The sequence below is a fragment of the Phodopus roborovskii genome, unplaced genomic scaffold, assembly GCF_943737965.1.
Source record: "Phodopus roborovskii unplaced genomic scaffold, PHOROB, whole genome shotgun sequence".
NCBI lineage: Eukaryota > Metazoa > Chordata > Mammalia > Rodentia > Cricetidae > Phodopus > Phodopus roborovskii.
The window spans coordinates 241,750-262,874 of NW_026126567.1; the positions used below are offsets into that span (position 1 = coordinate 241,750).

The 21,125-nt window shown below is 52.8% G+C and overlaps 2 protein-coding genes across 2 annotated transcripts in view; one reads left to right on the plus strand and one right to left on the minus strand.

Moving 5' to 3' along the window:
* Positions 1-21,125, minus strand: part of Psca (prostate stem cell antigen) — a 1,185,392-nt gene that overhangs the window by 32,250 nt on the left and 1,132,017 nt on the right. The window lies entirely within an intron of this gene.
* Positions 5,243-8,364, plus strand: Arc (activity regulated cytoskeleton associated protein). The gene is made up of 3 exons (XM_051202688.1): positions 5,243-7,153; positions 7,375-7,511; positions 7,698-8,364. Exon 1 carries the CDS (start codon positions 5,358-5,360, stop codon positions 6,546-6,548), a length of 1,191 nt encoding a protein of 396 aa, XP_051058645.1. The 5' UTR covers positions 5,243-5,357; the 3' UTR covers positions 6,549-7,153; positions 7,375-7,511; positions 7,698-8,364.

Sequence of the window (21,125 nt, forward strand, 5' to 3'; positions counted from 1 at the left end):
TCTCTGGGCCTCAGTTTCCCTTACAAATAATGCTGGGTTCAGTGAGGAACATAGGTCTCTTGAGGACAGACTCCCACAAACCTGTGTCCTTGTCCACTGCCAGATGGGCAGTGGGAAATGCCTGGGAAACACGGAGCATCAATGCTGTACAGGATCTATGGAAAAATACCAGGCTTCCTTAGAGGCTGGACTGGAGGTGCAGGCAAGAGGCAGGAAGGAGGGAGGAGAGAAGAGGGAGGAGGGTCTAGTGTGTGTGGGCCCTGAACGAACAGGCTGCCTTGACTGTTCCAGGAACAAGGATGTAGCACACAGCCTGCCAGACGGAAGAGGAAGGAAGGGGGGGGGGAGAGAACATGTTCCCCTGGCTCAGGAGGGAAGGCTGCTGGCAAGGGAGGGGAACACTGGGCCCTGGGGAAAGCACCTCAGACTCTCATGGCCCGAGGCCCAGCTCCCAGCTCCAGTCCCGACCCCTGACCCAGCCTGCCTCTGCCACTGGCGCTCAGTGGTCTGAGGCAGGTAACTCACCTAACAGGGTCCTATGGAAGCTAAACGAAAACACCTCTGTGAGAAATTAAACAGCAGCTCTGTGTTGGACTCTCCATCTTTTTCTGCTTCCCATTGTCTCATTCTGTCTTCCCCAATTTTGTTGTCCTTCAGGCTCAGCCCCGGAACTGCTGTGTATCCTGTGTCCTGGGGGAGATTGGAACCCTAACCCTCAGCTCCTGAGACCATCATTGCCCCACCCCAGCAAAAGGCTGGTGGGAGGGCCATGTGTCTCCCCTCCTGCTGGGGGCTCATCCACTGTCAGCTCAGCCTGAGCTTAGGAGGTCATCAGAGTCAGTAGGCAGCAGCTCTATGAAGCCCACGGAGCCTAGCCTTGAGGACTGGAGGTGGGGGCCCTCCTCCCTTCTTCTCCTATCCTGTGTGCTGACACTCAGGAAGGACTCTGGCAGCTTCTGGCTTGGTGGGGCTTTGTTCCCCCACTGCCACAGAAGGAAAGATGAGACCAGATGATTAGAAGGTCAGTGGAGGGATTCACCCCTTTCTCTCCCTCAGATCCATGCCACATCATTGCTGTGGCCCCTTTTTACTCAGAGTGCAGACCTGGGGTTGGCCAGGGTATCAAGACATCACTCCTCTGGTCCAGGCAGCAAAGGATATCTGTGCAAAGTAGGTGTCAGGAGGCTTTCTAGAGATTTGATTTAAAAAAACAAAACAAACAAACAAACAAACAAAAACAAAAACAAACAAAAAAACAAAAAACCGAACCGAACCGAAACAAAACAAAACAAAACAAACAATAACAACAAAAATCCCACCTGGGTCAGGGGCTAGGCAGGAAGTCCTGAAGCTCAGGCAATCAAGGGGCAAAAGCCTTTACTCCTCCTGTGCCCACACAAATGGCAGGACTGGGCAGATGAGAGCAAGAAGCCCACCAGAACCCTGCTGTGCCCAACTTTGCTGACTTGGTTTCTGGCTCCATGACAAATGGGATCCTACAGTCCATATCACAGGGAAGGGATGATCAAAGCGTTTGTGTGTATCTATGCTTGTTCATGGGTACAGACGCACACCTGTGTGCTCACAGTATACCTTTGTGTGCAGGTACGGGATGGCCAGGAGATCTACCCTCTTACCCCCATTACTACTGGGGGCTAACTGCTCAGCCTTGGAAAAATACTGGGAAGACCCTCTAGCCAGGGAGGAACAGCTGTGCTTCACAGTGGCCATGAAGGGACTGAAGAGATATCTCATAGGAACAGGAGGAAACTTAGGGGACCCTAAAGCCCTCATGCCTCTAAAAGCCTAGGTGGGGGGACCTGATGCATGCGCTTCCTACCAGGGAGCTTGTACTCATAGGAAATCTCGGTGAGGGAGAGAAGCAGGAGAACAGAACTAGAGGCTCCAGAAATGGGTGGGGGTTTGGGGTTGGGGCAGCAGGACAGGAGGGCTCAGAGCTCTCTGACTGAAATATTGACAACCCTAGCACCACAATATCCCAAAAGAAAGTCTGTGATATCAGAGCCCATGGTGTTCTGGGAGCAAAGGACAGGACTGACAAGGGTCACTTGGATGATCTCAGCGCTCCATGGACTCACTGAGGTCACCCAGGCGTCCTCCTTTCCTGAGGACGCCTGCTTTGTATCTAGCCAGACATGTAGTGTCTCTGAGGTAGCTTATCTTTGATTCCCCCACATTCTTTCTCTGCATAGGACTAGCCCCCAGCCTCCCCAGATCATTCCCCAACCTTCAAGGAGACCGAGGGTGGCACTATTAGGTCTCTCATGGAGTGGGATTGGTATGCGGGGTCTGAAGGAGTGTGGATTAGAAGTCCCCTTCCCTGGAGGCAGGGAGCCAACCTGGCCTCTTTTCCAGTGGCAGAATGTAGCCCCAGGCTGCAGTGCGGGGGTTTGCTGAGGACTTCTGGGTCGATAATTGGGCAGTGATTAAGTGTTCCCAGAGCAGCAGTGGCTATTGCCTGTGCCTGTCACCTGTCCCTGAGCTCCTGTGTTCACAGCTTCTGAAGACCCTGAAGAAGGAGGCAGGGTTCTGTGTGACCAGTCACCCCAGTGGGGATCAAACCAGAGTGTCCCAGGAACGGTGACCTGAATGGACTGTCCTCTATGGGGACAGGTGAGGTGGCCAGAGGGCCATAGCACCTTGGCACTGGGAACGTTACCATTTGGGCACACTTCCCCCTACAAACTGGGATGTGGCGGATACTGGCCCCTAGGCTACAATGCAGCTCATGCTGCCACCCTTGCCACTTCCAGCCTGCTTGCTCACCCCTGCTCATCCCCAGCTTCCCTACTCCAGGGGGCTGCGCAGTAGCTTCTGCTATGGTACATAGAGGCTGACTCTGGCCACTGAATGGCTGTTGCTGACACTCTACCATGTGTTCAGACAGAACAGAATCCAGCTGGCTCATCAGCCTGATCCCATGGCATAGGACCTTGGTAAACCTCCAGCTCCAGATTCAGGCCTGCAGCTCCCAGCTCCCAGGATTCCTCCAAAGGAAGAATCTAGCTGGTTCCTATTCTCGTAATTTCTCTGCCTGATTCCCCTCCCTGTGGTGATGCCCCTCCGCCTGCCTTCTGTGTCCGCCTACTCACCTCTAATTAGAAATGCCAGGAGAGCCATTTTGAGGGAGGTTTATTCCCCAGCCCTCCCCAAAAGACATTCCCCTTAGGGATGGAAGCCCCATGGGGGAAGGAGGAGACAGGTGGGCTCTATGTGAGGCAAGGCTCCCCAAGACTTTCAGAGAGTAGGGGAGGGGCTCTGAGGGGAGTAAGGTGAGGGGATTTCTGTAGGTGTGTGAACAAGAGTGGGATGATGAAGGCTGAGGTATGAGTATGTGTGGATTACAAGTAGGGGCCATTAGTGTACATGTAAGGCTTGAGTGGGAGTGAGTCTTAGTATGTACGGAAGGCTGTGAGTGGGGGCATGAGTCTACATAGAGGGCTGTGAGTGGGGGCATGAGTGTGTATGGAAGGCTGTGAGTGGGGGCCATGAGTGTGTATGGAGGGCTGTGAGTGGGGGCATGAGTCTACATAGAGGGCTGTAAGTGGGGGCATGAGTGTGTATGGAAGGCTGTGAGTGGGGGCATGAGTGTGTATGGAAGGCTGTGAGTGGGGGCATGAGTGTGTATGGAAGGCTGTGAGTGGGGGCATGAGTGAATATGGAAGGCTGTGAGTGGGGGCATGAGTCTACATAGAGGGCTGTGAGTGGGGGCATGAGTGTGTATGGAAGGCTGTGAGTGGGGGCATGAGTGTGTATGGAAGGCTGTGAGTGGGGGCATGAGTCTACATAGAGGGCTGTGAGTGGGGGCATGAGTGTGTATGGAAGGCTGTGAGTGGGGGGCATGAGTGTGTATGGAGGGCTGTGAGTGGGGGGCATGAGTGTGTATGGAAGGCTGTGAGTGGGCTGTGTTGGGGGTCTATGAGTGTGTGAGTGAGATAGACGGGGAGCTGGCAGAGAGGGAAAGATGTTCTTGCTAGCATCATGTGTTTCTGGGCCCCTTCAGGCTTCTATTGTGGGCAATGACATGTCCCCAAGTAACATCAGAGGATGGAAGACCCAGACCCATGCACCTAGCTTGGAGTAAGCCAAGAAGGGCGCCCTCCCCCACTGCACCACAGCGCTGTTGCCAGGGAATCGGAAGGGGCCTCCCTCTAGAGGGAATCTCAGCTTCCGGAGCCCCATTCCTTATATGGTATCTTGCTTTCCTCTGCCAGCTCCTTCTCCTCTCCCCTTCCTCCTCCTCCCTTCCTGCTTCCTCCAGTCTAACCTCTTAGAAGTCTTGAAACTTCTGGTCCAGCTCTAGCTGTGCCCTGGGCCTTCAGGGCTCAGAAACGTTGCCTGCACCCTCCACTCCCCTTTTCCTCAGTGTCTGTGCAGGTTCAAGTGATGTATCAGCATCTTCAGGGCTCTGCAGTCCTATTCAGCCACTGACACACAGACAAATGCACCAATGCAGGGGCCAAGAGAAAAGCCTCACCTGCATGGAGTCCCTCACAGAGTTGGCCCAGGCTAAGACCTGCACTTATGACCCTTGGGAAGAGGTTGGGCAGGACGTGTGTGTGTGTGTGTGTGTGTGTGTGTGTGTGTGTGTGTGTGTGTGTCCATTAACCACAGGCAGTCGAGGATGGATGGGTCTGGAGTGAGGGGTCCTGCAAGACTCTTCTGAGGTTGCATACTGTGTGGTCAGGTTGAACAAAGGTCAAGATGGGGACATTAATAATCCAGAGTAGTGATGTCCATCTGCCGCCTAGGGAAAGATCATGAGACCCTGAAGGCAAACAGCAGGTAATAACTTGCCTCACCCCCATCCTTGTTGCCCAAGACTAGGTAGAGGGTGTCTCTGGTCTCCCATGGTCGGTCCCTCCTGTCCCAGAGCTCCCGGTGGGAGGCGCGCAGAAGAGCAGATTAGTCACTCCCGGGCGAACCGGCTGTGAAGGGGCGGGTCCCTGCAGACACCCGCGGGAGAGAAGCGAGTAGGCGCGGGGGGAGGCGGGGCCTGCGGCAGGAGAGGGCGCGGGCGGGCGCTGGCGCGCAGCCTGGGCACCGCCAATGGGAGCCTGGGCTCCGCGAGCTGCCGCCCACAGGCCCCGCGCAGCATAAAGAGCCGCCGCCGGCGGCTCCGATGCAGTGCTCCGGGGACTAATCCTCTCGCAGCTGCAGTCTCCCGGCCTCACCGGCTCCAGCACCGGCGCGCCTGCCACTCTCGCCGAGTTCGGTGCATCACCGCGCACCTGCTACTGCCGCTAGCGCCTGCCGTTGCCGCCCGTTCTGCTGCCTTACCGCTTCTGCCCCAGAGGAGTTCACAGGCTGTCCGGAGCCACAGTACTTGCGAGAAGATGGAGCTGGACCATATGACGACCGGCGGCCTCCACGCCTACCCTGCCCAGCGGGGCGGGCCGGCAGCCAAGCCCAATGTGATCCTGCAGATCGGTAAGTGTCGAGCCGAGATGCTGGAGCATGTGCGGAGGACCCACCGGCACCTGCTGACCGAAGTGTCCAAGCAGGTGGAGCGAGAGCTGAAAGGATTGCACAGGTCGGTGGGCAAGCTGGAGAACAACTTGGACGGCTATGTTCCCACCGGCGACTCACAGCGCTGGAAGAAGTCCATCAAGGCCTGTCTGTGCCGCTGTCAGGAGACCATTGCCAACCTAGAGCGCTGGGTCAAGCGTGAGATGCACGTGTGGAGAGAGGTCTTCTACCGCCTGGAGAGGTGGGCCGACCGCCTGGAGTCCATGGGTGGCAAGTACCCCGTGGGCAGCGAGCCCGCTCGCCACACTGTCTCAGTAGGTGTGGGGGGTCCAGAGCCCTACTGCCAGGAAGCTGATGGCTATGACTACACTGTTAGTCCCTATGCCATCACCCCGCCACCTGCTGCTGGAGAGCTGCCTGATCAGGAGTCAGTGGAAGCCCAGCAATACCAGTCTTGGGGGTCAGGTGAGGATGGGCAACCAAGCCCTGGTGTGGATACACAGATTTTCGAGGACCCACGGGAATTCCTGAGCCACCTGGAAGAGTACCTGCGGCAGGTGGGTGGCTCTGAAGAATATTGGCTCTCCCAGATTCAGAACCACATGAATGGGCCGGCCAAAAAATGGTGGGAGTTCAAGCAGGGGTCGGTGAAGAACTGGGTGGAGTTCAAGAAGGAGTTTCTGCAGTACAGTGAGGGCACGCTCTCCCGTGAAGCCATCCAGCGGGAGTTGGACTTGCCACAGAAGCAAGGCGAGCCACTGGACCAGTTCCTCTGGCGCAAGCGGGACCTGTACCAGACACTGTATGTGGACGCTGAGGAGGAGGAGATCATCCAGTATGTGGTGGGCACCCTGCAGCCCAAGCTCAAGCGCTTTCTGCGACACCCACTGCCTAAGACTCTGGAGCAGCTCATCCAGAGGGGCATGGAAGTTCAGGATGGTTTGGAGCAGGCGGCTGAGCCTTCTGGCACCCCACAGCCCACAGAAGATGAGACCGAAGCCCTCACACCTGCCCTTACCAGCGAGTCAGTAGCCAGTGACAGGACCCAGCCTGAATAGAGGGACTAGCCCAGGGGTCCTCCCCAGCCTGCCTGCCACACCCAGCCTGTGGTCTTTGCCAACAAGGACTTGAGCTGGGGCTGATTCCCAAAGAGGTGTCCTGTCTAGCCAGACATCTACTCACCCCCTGGCCTGACTCACATACAACTGCCACACAACCATGCTACATGGACCGAACATCAAAAAGCCCCTCTCACACAGGGCTCCCACCTGCTACCCACCCCTCACCTGTCTGCCCTGGCCTGGCCCACTAGCCTTACCCTCTACATTCTTAGACCATCACAGAACACCCTTGGCTTTCTCATTCTGCTCCAGTGCACATGTTCTTTGGGTAATCAGGAAACAAGTGTCTGGAAGGCAAAAAGCAATAGGCACCATACCCGCACCCCAGGGCAGAAGCTAAAGGAGAATCAGTGCTGAGAGAACCTCAACTTCCGGAGATGTAGCCCGCTCCTACAGACACAGCAGATCCAGCTGGTACCCTAGCTGCCTCCCAGGGCAACTGGCCAACCTTGGGCAGCATAGCTCCCCTCCCAGGGGTAAGACAAAGCCACAAATGCAGCTGAAGCAGCAGACCTGACATCATGGAAACTCCTGGCCCCCAGGTGAGCCCTGCCCCATGTATCTTAGAGTTGGGGTGGGCAGAAGAGTCAAGTCCATGTTCCAGGCTTCTCTAGCAAATTATCTGCAAGGATGGGGTGGAGTTGGTATCATGGTGGGTGCCTATTGTGGTGGGCACTGGTACTTCAGGGATGGAGGAGGGAGCAGTACTGGGGGAGTTTGCTGAGCCAGCTCACAGGGACCCTGTTCTTTCTCACCCCAACAGTGATTCATACCAATGAAAAAAAGCAGAGCTCAGCTCCATGACTCAACCGTGGCAAGCGGAGGGTCCCAAAGGGACTGAGTCCTCACACCCAGCTGAGGCAGCAGCTGTCACCTTCAGAGCCAGGAGAATGATATCAGGTAAGGGAGTCTTGCCTCATGCCCTAACCAGGCCCCAGATCCTAGCCACTCTCCAAATCTCTGGGTTTCCTGAGAAGTCCCTACATGCCCCAGAGACACCTCCTGGGGACAGGGCAACCTACTATCCCTCCCAGATCTCAGGGTGAGCAGTTCTCTAACCACTTTGCTGCTTCCTGTCTCCTTCAGGTCTCAAGGCTGCTGAGAAGTCTTCCTTGCCATGCCTGGAGTTGGCAACACCACAGCACTGGCACCGTCCCCTCCTCTCTTGAAGCTGCCTGCACAATAAGTTCCAAGACACTTTCAGGGCAGAGAAAACATGATTACAGAGAGGAGGTGCCTGGCAGAAGGCAGCACCCCAACTCAGCCTGAGAGCTGGAGGTGAAGACAGGCCAGCGTGAAGCCAGGGTCTGCCATGATGCCCACCCAGCTGGCCACGAGCTGCCTGCCATGAGCCACTGCAGCTTGAGCAGGGTCTGTGCTCCCAGCCCTCTTAGCACAAACCCCAGCTCGCTGCATAGCCATTGGCCTCCCTGCCAGAACCTTGCAGGAGCCTATAGGCTTGGACCCCAGCCCAACTGGTCCTTTCCTGCTGTGCTCTACCTGCCAGTCCAAGCCCAGTCCCAGGAGATCCCAGGCCTTGGCTCCTGGGCTGTACCAGGCACTTCCCTGTCCTGCACTGCTGTTACCCAGCTGAACCTCATCCATGCACCAGCACCACTGCCTCGTGCTGGTAGCTGCTTGTGTCTGTAGTCTGAGTAGGCTTTGTTGAGGTTCCTCCATCTGTCTGGTCCACTGGTGTTCTGGGACCAGTTCCACTGAAGTTCTGAAAGATCCTCTGCCCTGTGCTCCTGCCAGCCCCCCATAGCTTTATTTTTGCACATAAGCTACTACTCATATTCATTTGGCCGGGGACTAGGGAGACCCTAGAGATTTCAAGAGAATATGGCTATCCCCTATTCCCATCAAGCCTTGAAAATCCATCTGTCCATCTGTCCATACCATCTTACCTCGAAGACAGAGTTTTATATAGATATACACACACATATATGATTTTGTTAATAAAACCATGGAAAGTCCTGGAGTCTGTGCTGTTTTTCTCAGGTATGGGCTGGCTGAAGCAGGACCTCAGATGAGGCTGCTTTCCTGATGGTGACTGCTTAAGGAGGTGCTAGGAGGGAGCACAGGGGTCAGCAACAGTTCTATGGACCCCAGAGACACCTCTGGAGTCCTTGGCCAGGATGGCATCTAAGCCTGGCCCCTGAGTAGAAGGGTTTGTTAACTCTGAGCCAGGGACAGGTCTCTGAATTCCCAAGCTGGGTGCAAGGTATGCTGCAAGGGATTTTTTTTTTTTTTCAGAGTTGAGCTCATTCTGGCTCAGCTTGGAATCTAGGGACAGGGTAGTGTCCTGTCTACAGGATGGCAAGTGCCATCTCTCTGGCCATTAGTTTGTTTGTTTGTTTCTTTTTTTTTAAATGTGCAAAACGGAAAACCATCTTTAACTTTATCCAGGATTGGGCTCAAGACCTTGAGAATAGCCAGTCCAAGGTCCTCAAAACCTTCACCTCTGTGAAGCTTCTGGTCACCTCAGCTGACAATGTCAGGTTACTGAGAGGCAGGGGAGGTGGACAAAAGGGGCTCCAGCCCCATACCGGCCAGGCCTCAGTGACGTGGCCAGCAGGAGTCAGGGTGAGAACGGTGGCAAGGAACTGTTTGATTGCTAGGCTACACCAACCTAGCCTAAGTCCATGGGCAGCTATAACTAAAGCTAGGTTTCACAGAAGATCACTCACTAGCCTGGAGGGCTTAGCTTTGCTCATTGGCTTTGATGAACATCCACTCCCCCTGCTGCCAACACACACACACACCCCTAGAGCCCAATTCTGAGCTTTCACTATACTTGAGACACCTTTGGAGCACCACATAATTAGGGTGTGTTTGAATGATCCAGTGGCCCAATAGATCATCACAACTGCCATAGTCATCTGCAGATGCCCACTGTCTGTCCCCTCTGCTGGGGCTCTGCTTCCTGGAGCCCTAGGCAGGGCTAGGCCAGGAATGGTAGGAGCCCAGCCCAACCTGGGACCAACCTGGGAAGAGCTGCACCTGCTGGTGCCTGGAAGGAGCACAGCACCTGCCCAGGGGAGGATAGAGCCTGCCAGACTCAGAATAGAGGCCTGGGAGGCAGGTTACAGATGGAAAGGAGGAAGCCACCTGCTGCCAGGAAGTGTCGTCACCCTGTGCAGGGCCAGCAGGAGCCATGAGTGCCAGGGAAGATGAAAAGCCGCCTCTGCCCTTTCTCCCCTGTGTTTCTTTTAAATACTGAAAGTGCTGACAAGAGGGAGGGGAAGAGGCAGAGGCGGTGCCACCACAGAGAAAGGCCGCTTTCTCTTGCTCCCACACTATTGCTCTTAAGAACCTGGGACCAGACTTGGTTTCCTTTTAACAAGTTGCCACTGTGAGTGACAGACGTTCCAAACAGAAGCCATTTGAGACATGCTTCTGTTTCTGTACCCAAGGAACAGGCAAAAGGCCTCATATGGGGTGTGGCAATGGGTCTGGCCTATTCTCCTTTCCCATCCTCCCCACACTGTGTGCTTTACCAGCCCTGGATACATCTGCCCATTACAGTAGGGCAGGGAAACTGAGGCAGAGAGAGCTGTGCTTGCCTCAGGTTTGGAACTGAGCTGGGCCCATCACAGGGGCTCCAGAATGTCCCTTAGACTCATTCTGTACCTCCAGTTTGGCAGGATTCTGGTCATATCCCAACGTCATGGTCTTTCTCTGATATCAAGTCTGCCTCACCTGGTAATGGGACAGAAGGTAGCTTTAGTGAGTCAGGCAGGGCTGTGACAGGATGGACTCAGAGCAGAACAGGAGCAGGTATGGGGCCTCTGCCTTCTGCAGATGTTGACCAGTGTGGCACCTTTTCAAATGGACAAAGAAGGTAAAAGAGACTGCTCTGCACCTGGGGAGAATGAACCTCCCTGAACTTGGCTGAATGCCAGGTAGGGAGGAGTCAAAAGGCCATTCCAAGAGGAGTGAAACATATTAGACCCCTTCCAACCTAGTCTTGGCTTCCTGCCTTGCTGTGTTTCTCTGCATGGAGCAAGGAGCCTAGAGTCCACATCACCTACATCCTGTCCTTGAAGTACAGGCTACATTTGAGGATCAGGCTTGGCAATCCTTACTCCCCCTTTTAAAGAGCACACTGAATCTAGGGGTGCCTCTCTCTCAATGCATATGGGGGTTTGGAGGATTAGTACAAGATGGGTGGCCTTAGGTACATGAGTGGGAACTCTGGGGATGAGGTGGGGAGGATAGACGGGAGAGCCAAGTAGCCTGAGAGTGGGAGTGCAAAAGGAAAGAGTGGAAGGCTCTGCCTCAAGGCTGAGGGACTTGCTGCGGCCAGTGGCAGGCATGCTTTTCCTACTTTGCTGGAGCCTCCTGTCAGCCTCTCAGCCTGCCCTGTCAGGGCACAGCATGTGTTTCTGCCCTCACAATGAGACCAGGGCAGAAAGTACAGCGAGGCGTCAATGGGAAGGAACAGTTAGTGTGGTTCATTTCACAAGGCTTGGGGAACCCAGGGCACTGAAGCTGACTGGAGGGCAGGGCAGTGAAGGCAAGTGGAGGCTACAAGGACACAGCAACCCCACATCTATGTGGCCTTCAGAATCAAGGGATACACAGATCCCAACCCTGGGACTGGTCATGATGGGATTGCCACCAGCCAGTGGAGAATTGCAACTGTGTGACTGGGACCAGCCACCCACAGGCTGCACGGAGGAAGACGTTCCATCACCAGTCACCTGAGCACCCAGGGTGACCCCCACATCTGTTTCCATAGTCAACGGATGGTAGGCTCCTGTTTCACCCTGACACACACACACACACACACACACACACACACACACACACACACACACTGACATGTATTTCTTCCTCTGACTTTTGACAGCCATACATATTTCCTGGGTTGGGCAGGTTCCATTAGCCTTGGTCTTGGAAGGTGAATGGAAAAGATTTGCTGAGAAAATGGATGGCCTGAACTAGCCAAACCTGGACTTGTCTGTCCATATGTCTTTCCTCCTTCCCCCTTCCCTGGGGGACTAAGGCTGGATTCCCTGACAGAGTCACAGAAGAGGAGGGGGTATCTATCTGTCTGTTGTCCTATGTCTTTGCCCTGGCCTGTGACTGGCCCCCAGCTCTTAAGACCTGTCTGGAAGGAATTGTTAAAACTCAGTTGCTTCTGCCTGCCACCATTAGGGGTATGGAAGACACTCAAGTGTCTTGTGAGTTGTCACAGCCTGTGGCCAAAGTTTTCCCCTTGCCTCAAAAGGTCAGTTCCAACCAGGGCCAGGATCCTGCCCCAGAGGGGCCAAGACCTTGTCTTCTTACTACATTGATTCCTCCTTGTCAGCATAGCATGGGGCCTCTGCCTCAATGAGCTATCTGCTGTGGTGGCCCTGCCCTGGATTTTGCTTTCCTAAAACCCTGAGAGCCCAAGGCAGGAAGCAGAGGGTCTGGACTGGTACCATCCCTCTCCCATTATCATCTTACCTCACAGAATACCTCCTGTCCCTCCACCCTGGAGACTTCTTGCCACTGCCCACATAGTGATGAGGAATTCAGTGAGGACATGTGTGTGAGCTTGCTGTAGTTAAGCCCATCTCAGGGGTTCTTTCATGAGGCTGGGGGCAGGTCTTTGCTCTAATTGCAGTGTAGCCAGCTGCAGTTCTGCTTTTGAAGTCAGGTTTAAAGGCACATTCACAATGACAGACCTGTTGGGTACCTGCTACTGAACCCTCAGTATCTGGCCACACCTGCCAAGCTCGGCATCTTTCCTGTGTTGTATCCTTGTAAACTTGACTTTCTTGCTGTGTGGGGCAAAGCAAGAGGCAGGGGCTGAGTTTGCAATGGTTCTGCTGAGGGTCAGAGAACTGTTCAGATGGAGCAAAGACAACCTTCTGTTCCCTCTGACTACAACCACCCATGTAGCCAATCGATGGGCCACTCCTGACTCCCACTTCTAGCCATTGCTTTCTACCTCTGACAGGTCATACACTGACTTCTCATTTCCACAGGAGGAAATGAGGACTTGCAGATGCCTCCTATCTTCCGGTTTGTTTTTATTTCCTCTGGAGGGGCTCTCCTACGCCTGCCAGAGCTCCCAGCTTATGCCCTAGTTTTGAAGGCACGGGGTGGCATACATTAGCCTGTTTCCTCCGAGAAGCAGGCCAGCCACTCTCTTGGGTGTGGGGATCCCTATATGGGGGAAACAGGCATAGGACATGATCCTCTGTCCAGAAGTCCCCACTTCTATCTGGAGTGACCCCCGAGCTAAATGTCTACTCTTTGTGTGGGTGGGGAAACTGAGGCCAAAGAAAGGTAAAGAGTCAACAGGTGACCCACAGGGCATCCTCCTGTCTGTCCTACCTCAGGTCCTACCTCAAAGCTCCTGTCCCTCCTGCCCCATAGAGTCCAAACCAGCAGCCCCTCTGGGCCTACTCCAGAATGACCCCTGCCTAGACCACCACAGGAAACCCTAGTACTTACCCTAGACCCTCCTTGAGACCTTACTAGGAAAAACCTGGCCTGTGTATTGGCAGAGCATCAAGGCCATTCTAGAGGCTGGCTAGCCTACGACAACATGGGCACCCGGTTTGCATAGTGGGGCTTGCTTTCACCAAAAGCCAGCTCTTGAGAGCTCCATAGTAGGTTCCTAGGCCTCCCCACTCTGTCTGATATGCCCTGGGTACTTCTGTCCCTGCCGCCTGCTTCGGCTACTCATTCAGGTAAGAGCAGTGTTTTCAGGCTGTGCCTGGCTTGGGATACTCTGTTCATGAAGCAAGGCTTAGACAAGTCCCTCCATTTTAAGGGCTGCTACCACATCTTGCTGACACAGTAAACAGCCTCCATCTGCTAACATGTTAGGAAACACAAACTGATCAGCTATTTATGCCTCCCAAAGAATTGTACCTGTGCAGGTAGTGCAGCATCTCATCTGAAACACAACATACGCACTTAGCAACCACAGACAATGAAACACCCTCCCTCACCTTGGGCTATAAAGGACCTCAAGACTGAGACCTGGCAGCTACTCTGGCCTCTCACCAGACACTTTTCAGGAGTCTCTTTCTGGGCCTCTCCATGCCCAGGCTCCCATCTGTGATGAACTGCACCAGATGCAGAGCTCTACGGGACATCCAGACACAACACTGTCCTCTAGGCAGAAAAAGACCTTTTAATATGAATGCCAGCTAATCAGCCTCTGAGACCCAAGAGAGACAAGGAGTCATCAGGCAAACCACACAGCCTCCTCACATCTGTCTTTTCCCATCCTGTTCACCCTGCCTCTAGATGACCTCTCCTACACCAGGGTCCAGCCAGCAGAGAGACCTGGATAGAGGACTGGGGACCAGTCTGGTCTCCAGTGTCACACATTTCCTCCCTCCTCTGTCTCCCTGTATATGTCCATCTCTCATCTCCCATCGCTCTCTCTCTCTCTCTCTCTCTCTCTCTCTCTCTCTCTCTCTCTCTCTCTCTGCCTGCATCTGTCCCATTTCTGTCTTTGTCTCTGTCTCCCTCCTTATGTCACTCTATCTCCATTGTCTCTGTGTCCTCTTGTCTCTACCTCTGCTCCTGCCTCTTCCTTCTTCTCTTTGTGTTTCTTTCCCTGGCTCTGTTGCTCCCTATTTCTCTTCCTTTCCATCTCCCCACCTTCTTTCCCTAACCCCACCCTATCTCTCCATGTCCTCTGCCCTCACCCCTATAAGGAGTGGTATCAGCTCAGAACCCCTAAGACCAAGCTCTCAGCACAAAGATTTACTTACCCCAGAGGGACAGAGGGTAGGGAAAAAGAGACAAAGACAGGAGACAGAGGACGAGGGGGAAGGGATATTTGTTTCAGGGTGTTGAGAGGTGACAAAGGGCTGATTCTGGATAGAGAGGAGACAGGCATGACAAATAGGCCAATGAGTCTATAAAGGTAAAGGGGGAAACCCTGTGCTAGCATGAGGTGTTTAATTTTAATTGGGCATTAAAAGGGGGCTTTTGATAGCTGGACCTTGATAATCAGCCTCAGGAGGAAGAAGTGGCTAAATAAAGGACATGGTCTTTAGGAATGGAATCTAACATTTTTAAATTTTTTTTTTTTAGGAAGGCAAAGTAAATGGGGGAGAAGGGCAAGGCCCGCCAGAGCCATGTTTGCCATGCTCAGGCTGCCAAGATCCCCTCTAACTCTCATTCCACAAGGGGCCATCCTGCTCCCTGATCCTGCCTAGCTCTCACCATTTGCTTCATGATGGTCATCTCTGTCCATCCAGATATACCAACAGTGTATCTTTTCCTTGGCTTGTTCTCTTTCCAGAGGCACAGCCCTGGGAAGGGTGGGGCAGGGACACATGAATGTATCCACTGAGAAGCTGCTTCTGTGTCCTCTCCAAGCCCACACTGGGCCCTCACCCTGTGCAAACTGTGGCAGGATACTAGTTGGCAGGGAGAGAGAGAGAGAGAGAGAGAGAGAGAGAGAGAGAGAGAGAGAGAGAGAGAGAGAGAGAGAGAACCAAGGGAGGCAAAGTCCTGCTTGGCAATCATCGCCCAAGGATAGCAGCCACCCGAGGAATATGTAACCCTTCCTTCCTCAAAGATGTGTGTCCCTGCTAGGACAACTCAGAGACTTCTTCAGCATGGAGGTAGGGCTAGGCATATCTTGTGGGATCTCTGTGTGTAGACTCCTGCACACCTGCTGGAGCCCTGCCGTTACACCTCTCCTTGGGCACCTGCCACCCCACAAGGTCTCTAGGTTGGGCCTTGGCATTTGTTTGCTCTTCCATGAGAACAGACTCTCTGTGCATCAGCCCCAAGACAGCTCCCCGCCCCTCCCTGGCCAACAGCTCCCAGAAGAGGACTGGGTTCTGGACACAGGTGATCCTTCCTCCAGAACTCAGGTCCCAGGCTGAGGGTGCTGGCAGTCTGGCGTCTTCCCTGCCAGGAGCTTGGCTGTGAAGGAGGCTATTTTTAGTTTCTGTTCACCCCAGTAATTATCTCGTCTGCTTGGCCCTGGCACCTGGTCCAGTCCCTCTGGAAAATGCCAGTTGCTTCTTAATGCTCAGGGCGACTGGGGATGAGGGGATGGTGCCCTTGTAGGCCAGAGTCAGGGACAGTGACAATGGTCAAGAGCCTCTTCTTTCTCCTCCCAGAGGCTCTGTTCCATCCACCTCACATTGCCTGACATTTCCTGACAAGGGAGGTTAGAAGCTTTGGAAGGTGGTTCACTTTTCTCTCCAGAGCCCTAGAAATAGACTTGGCCTCTGGCAGCCCAACACTGATCCTTGGATGAAACAAGAGGCTGGTGGTTCACCAGACCTTTGCATGTCTTGAAGCCCCACCCATGGTAAGGAGTCTTGTGGCTCCCATTATATCCAGAGCCTGGAAGGCAGCCTCATGGACATTTATTCTCTCCAGACCCCTCAGGTGAACCCCTTGCTGCACAGGGCTTCCCTGTAAGAACAGATGGGGTGTGGGCTGGGGATTGTGTGTGTCTCCCTTGGGTTGCCAGTGGGCATGTGCAGGAAGAGATGAAGCAAGTATCTAAGCCAGAGAAGGGAAGAGATTCCCTTGAGACCAGGCCCTGTGTGTGTCTGCTCCAGGCCACAAGACCACCCACATGTTGGCCTTGTGAGGTTCTTGGGTCCCAGCCCCTCTGCTCTAGAACATATTGCTGATTGCTCCCCTCTGGGAGGCAGCAGGAATGGTTCTTCCTACCAGGCCTGAGGTCTTGGGTTGGGACCCCAGCAGCTTTTTTCAGACATGCCTTGCTTTACCACCTGCTCTCTGGTCCTCTGTCTTCTGCAGGGAATGGAGAGTGGTTCCTTCCTCTAGCAGACATTTCTGTAGCTCAGGCAAAATCTCAGCCTATCTCCCCATCAAGGGCCAGATCAACCAACCAAACCTGTGCCATGGTTACCATGACCTTGCCACTGCGACCCCTCCACTTATGAGGCCCTCTGGTCCACCCTTATGGTGGGCAGACTGGATCCTTCATGTTAGATTACCCAGTATGGGCTAGGAGACAGCAGCCTTGTTGTTGATCTTGGGATGAAGGTAGGTCTAGTGTCATCACAAGGTGTCAGAGAGTACCACAGGAAGGAAGAGGAGAGCTGAGAGCAAGGGAGAATGGGGGCTGCAAGGAGTCACTGCTGGGGCTGGCTTCAAAGACCAGGGACATGTCAAGAGATGTGGTAGCCCCAGAGCCTGCTCAAGGATCTCTCCAGCACATTCTAAAGGAGAGCTGTGATACTCCAGGGATGAGCTATGGCCCATAGAATAGTGGGACCAGTATTATTTCTGCCTCAGTAGAGTAATGCAGGCCCACCCCCCTCCTCATTGTGGCTACAATCCCCCATCTTGTGTCCCCTTACCTGTCAATAAGGCTGTCAACTCCTGTGGCTGCTGCTGGGCTGACATACAGGTCAGAGGCAGCACCATGCATGTGAACTGCCATGGGGAGGTGTTAGCAAATGCTAGCTGTGGCTACTCCTCACACACTGAATGACAAGGATACTACCATTTAGAGTGAGCCCCAGGGCACAGGTGGGATGTCAGAGACAGGTCGAAGGCCTCAGCCCTGAGCCTGGGTCTGCAAGAGCAGCTTGTGAGCTTGTCATAGGATGAAAACAGTGTGGACAGAGCTGCTTATTGGGCTGCAGCCTTAGCAAGGGGAGCTGATCTCTTGGCTGCTCCTAGCTGCTCAGTTTTAAAGCTGTTGCTCTTTATTTACCTTCTCTGTGTTTCCACCTCTGCCCTTCCCCCACCCTCTAGGCATTGCTATGGGAACCAAGCTAGGGTAACTACAGCATCCCTGATGGATAGGTCTCAGACCCAGCAGGTGTGTGCATGTGTGTACATTTATACGTAGATTGGGGGCTGTGGGTTGAAGAACAGTGCCTGGGAGATCTGTGATGTGTGTGTGTGTGTGTGTGTGTGTGTGTGTGTGTGTGTGTGTGTGTGTGGTTGGGGGTTGGAAATCATCTTCCTGCCATATATGCAACATCCCCAAACAGGATACAACCTCTCACCTTTCTTCTCAGTCACTCCTTCCCACCATCATGGATCTTGGTTGCAGAGATCTCAGCTTCCTCCACACTGTCTGCCCTCAGTCTGTCCTTGAACTTTTCATCATCTTCTCCTCCTCACTCTGCCATCCTTAGCTTCCTCAGCAGTGGACCAGCAGAGCCGTGCACATGACCTCACTCGGGGACATGAGGGTGACTCCAGTAAATTCTCAAAATGGGGTCCCTTCCTCCTGACTTGTGTCCCTCACTTCACAGTGTTTGCTTTTTGCTTCCTCTTCTCTCTCCCTCTACAATCTGTGGCCACTTACAGGTGAGTGAAAGGGACCTGGACAGCCAGCACTAACTCTGTAGGCGGCAGTGGTATGGCACTGTATACAGCCTGAAGCGGTTCTCCTGCTAACAGCAGCCCACGCCTGTCACTGCTTCCGCCCACAGGGAGCTGGGGAGCTCCGTGCCTGGAGTCCCAAAGAGCTATGTAGGCAGGAGGAGAGCCTTGGAGCTGGGCTTTAATACTGCAAGCTTCCTTCCTCTGCCTCCTGCCTTCCCCCAGCTTAGCTAGTGAAAGGCTGTAGGAGTCACAGGGTGAAGGAAGGTTCCTTCTATTTGGGGTCCTGAGCCTCAAGCCCCTAGTTTCCAGGGCCAAGGCCAGCTTCCCCCTCAAACAGAGCACTGGACAGGTAAGCCAAGAGGGCCAGCAGGCATCCTAGACAGACTATCTTTCCATTCTCACAGGACTTATCTGGTCAATCTATCAAATGCTTCACACTTGGTGAGATACTTTGGACATATTCGGTAGGATAAAATATAAGAGTAAAATTAAATTCATGGCTTTCATTTTTCCTCCATGGCTAACAGAAAATGCTAAGTCATGGTGATGATACACTGTGCATCTCTGTCCATGGTGCTGACCAGGGCAGTGCCCACATCCTCATCAAGGAAAGGGGGCTGGGCGCCATGAAAGGCTGGCTTTCCTGCCCAATATAAGGGTTGTGACTAACATAGGTAGACCTCGGGATGGAACCCAGGCTGCTCTTCTAGACTTCCCAAGGGTCTGGTGTGCCAAGTAACTCCAGGCAGAATGAGTGCCCCACAGGCTCTGTCATGAACCTGTTCTGCCAGAAATATAGATGGACAGACACATTTATATCGGTCAACAAAGTAGAATTTATTGAATAACACTAACTTTGCAGGTTCTGTTTTGTGAGCTGCAATTTACCAAGTAGTCCTGATTTCCTTTGATGGCTGATAGAGGCAAACAGGTTCTTTTATCCCATTGATTATTAACATTCTCAGATCATACATCACACAGTGAAACACACACACACACACACACACACACACACACACACACACACACACTATAGAATGTCAACAAAGGTTTTAAAGCCTACAGCAAAGTTGACAGAATTTAAAGAGCCTTCATGAGGCAAAGGAAGAGAGCTAATGGAGGTGCAGTTCTAAGTCCCAAAGATGGTAGGATAAAGGTCATTAACCCAAACCATCATGGCCAAATTATTAAAGCAAGCTTGTTTACTCGTGTACATGGGCTGTTTCCCCCTAAGGTGGCTGGGTTGAGATGTCAATCTTAGATGTAGAAGACAAAGTTTTTGTAGATTAGGAGCAGGAAGTCTCCAAATGGTGGACAAAATAGGTGGGATTACAAGATCAGAACATAAACATAACAAGGTAGTCATAGCAACCTCCTGAAAAGAAGACATGATTGCAAGGTGGGCATACCAACAGGTAGTCATAAACAAGATAGCCATAACAACCCTTCTGAAACAAAGGTAGGGTTGCAAGATGGTTATTAACTTTTTGAAACAAAGACTTTGTTTCCTTTCCTAGAAAAGGCAGTACAGACCATTTGTAGTGAAGGTTGCCAGTGGGACATAGCTTAATCCTTGAGAAGCAAAGGCTTAATCATAATAGGAATGAACCTAGTTTGTCTTTACTATAAGACAGCTTTTAAACCTAAAATGGAGGCAGGCTGGTTCTTTACAGTCTCTCCAGTGACTTAGGAAAGATGTTAGGAATTCTATTGGAGAGCTATTGAACTCAGAGTCAAGGGGCAGGCCCTGGAGAGCTGCAGAGGTTCAGGGCCAAAGAAATGAGGAACAAGTGTAGGACCAGGCCTGGATGGATAGAAAGCAAGTTGAACTAAAGTCCTGGTGACAGTCCAGAGTTCTTTGCCTGTTGGCATCTTGAGACACACACTGGATGGTCAGGTGACAGTTGTATGGAGGCCATTGCATCACGGTGTTAGATATTACCTCCTTCTGAAGTCCAGGTGAGGCTGTTGTACACTCCATCTGCCCATCTGTTTGAAGTGTCATGTTACAGGAGGAGCAGGGGACTTAGCCCAACCTGGAAAGCAGGAACTCAGTCCCTTACAAGAAGGACTGTTTCCTGCTCCTGGGTTTCTTTCTCCCACAAGGACTTTGACATCTGGAAGAAAAATCCCATAGTAGAAAAAAAAAAAAAAAAAAAAAAAAAAAAAAAAGAGCCTGGGGAGACCAATGGGGAAGAAGGGGGAGGGAGTCAGGAAAGGTGTGTGTGTGTGTGTGTGTGTGTGAGTGTGTGTGTGAGTGTGTGTGTGAGTGAGTGTGTGTGTGTGTGTGTGTGTGTGTGTGTGTGTGTGTGTTGGGGGGCAGTATCAGGAAAGGAAGGGAGACTTGGCATTCTGTAGCCTCTCCTGGTGGACTCCCAACTCTGGGGCTTCTTCTTTCTCCATGCCTGCAGCTTTCATATGCTGCTTATCTGGAGCCCTGCTGGTGCCTCCTAGTGTCACTTTCCCCTTCCCCAGTTTAGGGTGACAGACCACTGGAAAATCAGCCTGCTCTGGCCTATCCCTTTCCTCTAGCTCACTGTGAATGCTCCAAACCCCCTAGAAAGCTCCCCATCAGCCCATTTCTGTCTCTGTTCCTGCTCAGAGGCAGCCACCATTCTGTCTCCCCAGTAAATCCTTTATTTATTATTTTGTAAAAGATTTTATGTATTTATTTTATCTGTGAGCCCTCAATCTGCATATACTCCTTTCTGCCAGGAGAGGGCACCAGATCTCACTACAGATGGTTGTGAGCCCCCATGCGGTTCCTGGAAATTGAACTCAGAACCTCTGGAAGAGTAGTCAGTGCTCTTAATCTATGAGCCATTTCTCCAACACCCCCCCCCCAATAAATCTCTTATGTGAGGTTTGTTGCATGGTGTGACTTGGTGGTATTTCTTGGCTCCTGACTGCTAAGGTACTCTTACACCCAGGCGGTGGTTCCAGTCTGTTGCATTTGTTCCTCATTTCAAAGGACAAGCTCAACAGAACTTCTAGATGGCCGCCCCTCAGCCAAGGTCCCTTATAACAGTTGTGGCAGCTTGTTTAAGAATCAAAGATCACCCTCCCCTCGATCCCCCCCCCCCACATCTTACTGGGATTTGAAGATTTCAAGGTTGGTATACCTGATTAAAAATTACAACAGGATTTGGGGATGACAGTGATCATTTACTCAGCTGCTGCCTGCTTTGCCAGCCTTACTCATTTTTAGTATGA